Here is a 9,209-nt window from a genome sequence, read left to right as displayed (position 1 = left end):
GGAGGGAACTGGAGCTTCCAGAGGAATCAAACCCAGGACCTTCTTACTGTGACGCGACAGCGCTACCCACTGCACCTCAACTAACTCCCAGAACTCTGCTATAGTGGTGGGCGGTTCAATTCATTTTAGTGAACAGATTCTTTCAAACAGTTTGAGAAACTGAACTGGGGTTTTCCTTTGGGTTTTCGAGTTTTGGTTCTTTTGCTCTTCAGTAAATTTCCTCACTCGTTTCTTCAGCTTATGGCACTTGCTGAAGCTTTAAACTGAATGCAAAAGGCCGTGTACAAATCTAATGTTAATAAAATAATTACTCAAACTTTGTCTAGCTTCAGTCAAGCTATTTATCTCTTCTTTGCTAATGTTCCCTTTATATTTTAACTCATGTAAATTTACATACTCACATATTTATTCAACACGTAAGTTTAACGTGCATGTCCTTAAAACTCTTTTTATTTATTTCTCCTGAACAAACAGTGCCATCATTTAATTGTTGAAGAAAAGTTTCCATCCTGGTGTTCTCATCTTTCATCCTCCTGTCAGCATCGCTATCCCCTTTGTTTGTGATCTGATTGTATTTACTTGAAATTGTAATCGCCCACTGGGTCGGCACCTATTGCACACTTGTCTGGCCAAGAAAGGGTCTCCTCTCTCTGTGGTCCTTCTCAAGATTACTTCCATTTTCCCTGTTGTTCCTGTAACGCCTGGGTTTTGGGGGAGTTTTTTCTTGCCTGCCATGAGGATTAAGTCAGGGGGTGATGTCCTGTTTTGTTTGTTGTGGGCATGTAAAGCTGTAAACAGTGATATTGAGCTCTAAATAAACTTGAAACTTGTAACTTGAAATTTTTAATCAAGTAACTTGAAATTTTTAATCAAGTAACATAAACCAACACGTCACATTTATTATTTACACAAAAGTTTCTATTTCATCACACAAAAGCAAGCCTGCATGTCTTTCAGCCTTTCACTTCCTTGTTTTCAAACTGTCAAAGTATCTGCTAGCAAGGCTTTATGGGACACTGGGATGGTCTATCCACTGAATCAACAGAGTGACCCAGAACATGAGTTAAGCCTCTGGGTGTCTTCGGGTAGGTGAGTTCGGGTAGACTTGTCTACTGCATGAATTGTTGAACTTGAGCTGTTCGAGTTTGAACTCGTGCTTTCGAACTTGTGCTATGCGAGTTTGATCTCGTGATTTTGAACTTGAGCTGTCCGAGTTTGAGCGTGAGCTTTCAAAGTTGGGTTTTCGAACACGAGCAGACCGAGCTCAAATTCATACTTTCGAACTGGAGCTTCCTGGCTACGGAGCAGCAGAAGGCTGATGGTCGAGACACCAGAGCAGTTTAACTCAATCTGAATTGATTCGAAACTCATTTCAGATTTGCAAATCATTGCATTGATGTCTCAAAGATGTAGATGTGCTGTCAGGGATGAATACCCCCCCCCCCCAAATTAGGATGAAATAAGAGTTCCTGATTATTGTCCAAATAACTGAGTGATTCATATTGTAAGATTATAGTGACATCTGAACAGACATGGTTCATGATAGGAGAACTGTTTAACCTGATGGTCTTATTACCATAGATACAAAGAAAGCTTCACACCTTTGGCGCCGCGTTACTGTTGGAGCCAAGAGCAATTGATTAAGGCAAAATACAACTGGTAATGGGCGAATGGCAGCCATCACAGACAAAAGGGGAATTTAGCATTAACCCCTAGATTCTGATTTGCATCAAGCAATGTTGTACAACTATTGTCTGTTTGCTTCATGGTATAAAAGGTCGATCACGGTAACAGTTCTCTGAGTTAAGCTGCGGCGCAAGCGGACTTGCTGCCGGGTTCCACCACCACCAAATAAAGCTTTTCTCCAAGCGCGCTTTTGCTCCGGTTCGTTTACTTGTAAAATCACAAGAAAATCCAACAATATATAACAACATCTTGATGAACTCCTTGGCTTGATGAATCCTGAATAAGTCAGTAAAAGTCAAGCTAAGCTAAGACACTTGGACAAAACTGAAATTTACTTTTATAATATTTTAACATGGAGAATAAAGGTTTTCTTCTTTGTGTCATTTGTACCATAGAGACTTAACCCTAAAAAAATCATTAAAAGGTTACCTCAGAATTGCTCACGTTCTCTGAGAGCAATTAAAATTCTCATGCATTATTAAACACTGTTTCTTATGTCATCATGTAACTAGATAACATTTTTTATTATGTTATGCACTGGTATGTGTGAGATTTGTTACTGGGGCTATATTAAGTATTACGTTGTCACACTCATTCCTTTACTTATTGGAACAAACTATGACACAAAGCAAATTCATTATCATGACCTTTGTGCTGTGATTAAACCTGACTTACCCAAACATTTCTGACATTTCCAAACCACTGTTAGCACGCTAATGTACATTTGTAATGATACTAGAACCACAGCTTATCCACTATTAATTTGCCCTCAATTACTCTCTAAATAGTGAAAACTGAAAGGTCTGAGTTCAATTTAAGGAAGAAAAGCAATTTAAAAAAAAAACACTTGCCAAACTGTTTTAACCAGATATGCTCACGGATATTATTTGAACATCTGTACACTAGTTTTTAGGTAAAACAGCATTCAGATGTTCAAATGGTAAAACACACACACAAACGCATGCGCACATGAACACACACAAGCACACACAACTTGACAGTGCTAAATTTCATGTCTTGAAGTTATGTGGTGCCAAACAGGTCTGAACATCCAGCACATATTGTCTTAACTTCACATGGAAAAAAATTAGCACTGAAACATTCTCACATTGTTGAAGTCTCTTGATCAAGAGTTCTATATCTGGAACTTCTTGTCCCATTACAACCCGGTTTTTAAAAGCCTATTAGTTGAATTTGCTACAGAGTTAATCATGGCCACTGACATTCTTAAATAGCCAAGACCTAGATCAACAAAATCTAGTACATCTTTGGCCAAATGTTCTAGAGGCTATATGGTCACGTGATTTCAGTTTTTCCAGTGGTCATAATGCAAAACTAAAACTGTCTGAATTCAAGCAAACAAAAAGACGCTGTCAAATATGCTTCCCAGAAATATTTAACTTAAATGGGTCATAATAGTTTATACAGAATGAAAAACTATTCCTTTTGAAGGAGACCAGTAACTGGTTATGTCAAGGTTCTCTATATAAGATTCTTTCATCAGTTTTATGCTCTGCTTTTTGTGTATGCACATATTACACACCAGCCTGGCTTCAGATTTGCTTAGAGAAAAATATAGTTCATACAAAGTCATGATCAACCTGAATCAAAATCACCGGGAATGTACTTTTCCCCTTCTGACATGGTTTTGTAATCTGTCTGTGAATTTAAACATTTAGGTGATGTGGTGTCTCTTTGAATATTTGTAATGTGTAGTATACTGAGATACTGAAAGTGCTATGTCATTTTCTCAGCAAGTATGGGCAGACAGTGGGTGGTGGACATAAGCTGTCAAAAAGTCCTTTGAACTGACCACAAGTTTAACCATTACAATGTTAATGAACACCAAGATCCAAATGCATATGCAACAACATCTCTAAATCAAAACATAATTAAAGACTGTGTGGTCCCCTGTCCCCACCCCAACTCCCAGCCTGAACATTAGAGGCATGTTTTTTTTAGTCATCACCTTAATATTCAAAACAGCCTTCTCAAACACAGTATAAATGTTTGTGATGAGGAATTTCTTGAGAATTTCTCATCTCAGGCGTGTACAGCTCTTGCTACAGGTATTAACTAAGCTATGTTTGGACACAAGAAGAGCCTAAAGAGTTGTAGAATATTAGAAATGGGATTTGAATTTTTGATGATCATTTTTTGTATTTTGGATAAATACTAATTTGGCTACAAGCTCTATTAAACATATGTTGTACTATTTAACGGAGAGGAAAAATATCTTTAAAAAGATACCTGTTTTTGTTGTTTTTTTATTTCTCTGAGTTTTATTCTTCACATTTATGCTGTTTAAATTTTTATTTATAATTTGTGTACTTTTCATTTGGATTCGGGAATCATGGAGAGTAATAACACCCATAGTGAGAACAGCAGTGACTATCACATGCAATTGGTTAGTGCTAACTCAGTGAGAAGAACTCTTTCAATGGCCTTGGTTCAGATTTTTGTGTGGCCCTTTGTCTGCATCAATTTCCTTATGTTCTTTGCATTCTCCAAGAGAGAGGCATTTAGAGCAGAGACACGTTATATATTGTTTGCACAAACTGTGCTGGTGGACTTGATTTTCCTTCTACTGACAGATATTGTGACGCTTCTCTCATATCAGAATGCACTGATGCAAGTAGTATTTTGTATTCCCCTGTGCGTGATTATCGAGATGCTAACCATCTCTACACCATTAACCATCACTGCTATGTGTGTGGAGCGTTATGTGGCCATCTGCATGCCGCTCAGACACAGTGCTATTTCTACCACCAGCAGGACGATGATTTTGATCCTCGTGATTTGGATCGTAAGTGCTATAAATCCATTCATGGATGTTGTTATACTCATTACAACATCTTCACAGGAGTACCTGACTCAACTCACCCTTTGTCACTATGAAATAATGAAACAAGAGAAATGGCATCGCCACATGAGGGATATTATTTACATTTTGACATTTGTGATCATGTTCTTGGTTGATATCTTATGTTTTGTGATGATTGCTGTAGCTGCACAGGCTGCCTCTGGTGACAATAAAAAGTCAGCATCAAAAGGACAACGAACCCTTGTGCTGCATCTTCTTCAGCTTCTCCTGTGCATGATGGAGATTATATGCCCTTATATTGAGGGCATCATTGTGGAGATAGATATTGAGTTATATTTGGCAATTCGCGTTTTTGATTTTCTTGTGTTCAGTATCTTGTCCAGGGCAGTGAGCCCAATTGCTTATGGTCTGAGAGATGAGCAATTTCGTACAGTCCTGGTTTACTATGCAAAATGCAAAATGAGTCACATCTCCTCGGAGACAGAAAAAATAACTGGAGGATAGCAACCTGATTTTGACTCAAAAACCTGGGAGTAACAATTTGTCTTTAAAAGAGCAAATGTTTTGTGAATATAAATGATCTGCAAAATCAAAAAGAATGAAAATGGTTTATTCCTCAGAAATGCCTTTTGCAATAAACCTACAGATGGAACTGTTGTCAAAGAAATGTGTATTGCTCAAAATTCAAACAAAATATCATATGCAAGTAACATGGTATCACTGTATCTCCTGGAGCTCACTCCAGCACTGCAGCCATGAAAAACAATAAGTCTGCTGAGCAGCCCTTCTGTGGTGGAATAAAGGTAATTAAAATAAAAAAAAGAATGTAAATTTTTAATTCTTGTCCAAACTTCAGTTCAGTAATTTATCAGTGATGCAAAACATCGTAATATCTTCACTGAGGTACCAACAGTAACAGAGCAGTAAAATAAGCATTGAACTTGCATGTGAGCAGTAGTTATATGGAAATGGTAGGATATTTTTAGCGATAAAACAGATATGTATTAATGTGCTTTTTAACAGACTACTAGCTCAAAGGGTATACAAAGTAGAAGTGTCCAAATACTTATCAAATTTATTTGAATCCAATGTCACACAGCATTATAGCATAATGGGCTTGAGAACCCCAGTGAGTAAAAATGGTATTTGACATTGGTATGGAACAGCCTTTCGCTAACAAGAAGGAAACCTTGAGTTGAATCAATACTCATCTCTTGACATTTGTTTGTACATACAGAGAGAATGAGGGTTATGAACGCACTGGTTACGGCATTGTATGATGACTCAGAGTATATCCAGTGGTGCTGGGTGGTATACCAGTTCACCCAGTATACTGGTTTTAATTTTTCGTACAGTGTGAATTTTTCATATATTGCCATACAATGGCATAGCGGAAACAACAGCTGTAATGCTTCAAAAGGCAACGACTTACATAATATTGTTCACTGCTAAAAGCGCTATGGAGCGATGTTACTGGTGTACAGTTCGTGAGCAAGTCGTTTTTTTTAACAACTCCTTTTAGTGGGTTGTTCGTACTGGTTGACCAGCACAACTGAGTCATTCTTTTTTTTGTTGTTTGTTTGGGGTTTTTTAGTGGGTTTTTTTTCCTAATTCAGCTGCTCCGAGTCAACTGTATGCAATCGGTTAGAAACCTTTGGATAGAAACCTACGCAGTGCGCTCAGCAATGGGCTAACAACAGTCAACAAAGAGCAACTAATGCACCAAAAAAATAGGTTGCAGTAACATCCGCCTCTTAAGAAAATAGTAGGGGTTGGCCCTGAAAGTCAACAAGTCAAATCATCTGTTGGAGACCCATCAGTCAACTGAGATTCATCAAGGCGAGCAGTCTTTTTTTTGTGTGTTTGTTTGGGGTTTTTTGTCACTTTGTCAGAAAACAGATAGAAGCTTACCAAAATGCACAGGGATAATATTTCAGTGGAATTATAAATAAAGGCAATCATAAATGTATCTTTCTATTCTAGCAGGGCTAGCTAGCGGCTTGCTAAAAAAAATCCACGTGACATGTGCGGTGGCGTGGTTGGTAAACTAGGCTAGCTATAACTGTGTCTCAGAAGAAGTCTAAAGTATGGCGGCATTTCAAACTTTTGAAGGACAACTCTAACAAAGTCAAATGCAAACTCTCCATGCAAGAATTTGCTTATCATTCATCGAGCATGGTACACCACTTGAAACGGGTAGGTTTCATAGCATTTCTGTCAGACGATTGCCAAAGAGCTGGACACAAGTGCGGAGACACGAGGTATTTATTACAACAAACCGGTACATAATGATATTTGGCTGAAAAGGACGACCTCTCTTTCTGTGTTTGGCAGGACACCAAGGCTGCCATGGTACTGTATAATTACCACGATCCCACTGAGAAAGGTTCGGTGAAGAGAAGGAAGCAAGAGCCCAACCAAACCAAGGTTATAGTGCCAGCATGCCTTTCTGACTACCAAAAACACATGAAAGTTGTGGATTTGCTGGATCAGATGATTGGACATTATCAGTTCCAGTAACACTCAAAGAAATGGTGGCGGAGGCTCTTCTTCTTGTTGGCTGTTGGATGCTGCAATGCATACATTGCTGCAAGGTGTTCTGGAGGAAAAACATTCAGGCTATGCACATTCTGCGATATGAATTAGGGATTAATCTTTGTGGAGACGATGTGGACTCGTGTCCATATTGAGTGTAATTCTTAAATAGTAGTGAATAATCATATTATCTTGTGAATTCCTTTTCTTTTCTTTTGTTAGTCAGCACTCGTAGGGCTTGGATGGCATTTTAGTTCGTTCTTGTTTTCTCCTTTTTGTTAGTTAGGGAGGTAGGGAAGTTTATTTATATTTCTTTTTGTTTTCATTTGGATAGGTAAGGTTATTCCCTTTTCCTTTAGTTAGACATGTTTTGTTTATTATTTTGGCCTTGCTCACTCCTAGGTCTTTTGTGTTTCATTGCTAACAATAATAACTAAAAAAAAAAAAAAAAAAGCTGACTAGCAAGACTCAGTGTTGGTGTACTGATTGCTCTGGTGGCAGGGGAAGGAGGTCTTCCCACACGTTTGTGTTCACCCCACCCTAGACTGGGTCGTAACAGGACAGTGTAAAAATGTCTGTTCATATATATTTTACTCCATAGTCTCTATCCCTAATGTCACAAAATATTACAAAAACGCACTGTATCACTAACTAGGAGCGCTGTAGACCTCAGATCTGTCCTCAGGCCGAAATCCACTGTGGTGTCCCATTCATTTGATTGGTTTGCGATATTGTTGTCAATCACAGAGCTGCACTTAACCCGGCAACTGCAGCATGCTCAAGTAGCAACAACAAACAGGACAGAAGCACGTGCTCCGCGAAGCAAAACTCAAACTTTTATACATTTAGGCTTTTTCTGTCTACAAAAATGAAGACACGGGTTGTTTATGCCAGGTCATTTATTGTCAGACAACAACAAAAAATTTTTAGGCTACTCAATAGCCTACAACAATAGCTTATGCAAATAAATGACAGAAATAGGGTATGTAGCTACGACCTTTATGAAAAGTTATCCTATATGGCCAAAAGACACTTACCATTGTAGGCTCAAACATTGATGAAATTGATGTCTAAGATATTTTATAAGATGCATAGCATAATGTTTACCTCCTCTGGTTGCAAATAGGGACATTTCACTTTCACACTATATCACCGCCTGTCGCTGGTAAATTTATGCCCACTATCCAAAGACGTGAGTGACGTTCAGAGGAAGACAGGAAAGTTATTGCAAGCAGAAAATATTTTAATATTTTAATTTGTTTTAATAAATAAAGAACGAAAAAATAACGCTGTTTACAGGTTACCATTATTTCAAGTAAATGTTTCTGTTCCAGAACATTAAAAAATATAAAGTTTCTGGTTTTATTTTTGTACCTAGCAAAATATTGATTGTTTCTGGTTTTCGTTTTCATTCCTTGAACCTGTTCAGAGCCTTGTAATGTTATAATGTTTTTAGAGCTATCTTAAAATATTTTGTTTTAAAAAAGAAGCATAAAGTCTGTTTTTACCACGTTGCAGTTTGCACAATAAAAGTTGTTTACATTATGCAACTGTTTCATGCATGCTGATTCCTTCATATATTGTATCATTTTGTGGGGCCAAGCAAACCCTATAGTAATCATAGCCTTCGTTATATAAACGATGAAATTAAAATGTTTTTATATTCTATATTCTCCTGGCGGTAGAGGAAGCCACTACAAACCTATATACAGGCCCAGTCATGCAAAAAAAAAAAAATACTGTGAAACTGCCAGAATCTTAAAAAATACCATGACACAAATTTTTGGTCATACCGCCCAACACTAATGTCCAGGCATAAACGCATCGCGATTTTGAAATGTCCAGAGATATAACATATTCTCAGACGTCTCCAAAGATTTAAACAGCTTGTAGGAAGAGAATGTAGTGTTTCTAGAACGTAAAGGTGTGATTTAAATAGTGCAAGCATGTTAATTATTGCAGTACATGCAGTCAGCATACTAATCTACTCTCTACTCGGCGCATGCTCTGCTGTGACGACATGGTCTGTACGTCTGTCTGCCTCTCGGTTACGTCCTGTGCCCACTACTGTGTCGTTTTGTCTATTATTGTCCAATATTGTCTAGTCAACGTCTAGTTTGTTTCAGCATTGCCTGTCGCTATGTGGATCGAATTACAAAAAGCC

General features: G+C 37.9%; 1 protein-coding gene across 1 annotated transcript; it reads left to right on the top strand.

Annotated features, from left to right (window-relative positions):
- The first annotated feature begins 4,039 nt into the window (after positions 1–4,039).
- LOC115815117 (odorant receptor 131-2-like) lies at positions 4,040–5,014 on the top strand. The gene has a single exon (XM_030778081.1). The coding sequence runs from the start codon at positions 4,040–4,042 to the stop codon at positions 5,012–5,014; it is 975 nt and encodes a 324-aa protein (XP_030633941.1).
- The last annotated feature ends 4,195 nt before the right edge of the window (positions 5,015–9,209 follow it).

Source organism: Chanos chanos, chromosome 6, assembly GCF_902362185.1.
Source record: "Chanos chanos chromosome 6, fChaCha1.1, whole genome shotgun sequence".
Lineage (NCBI taxonomy): Eukaryota > Metazoa > Chordata > Actinopteri > Gonorynchiformes > Chanidae > Chanos > Chanos chanos.
The sequence above is the reverse complement of the archived record's forward strand: the minus strand, read 5'-3'. Positions and strand labels throughout refer to the sequence as shown.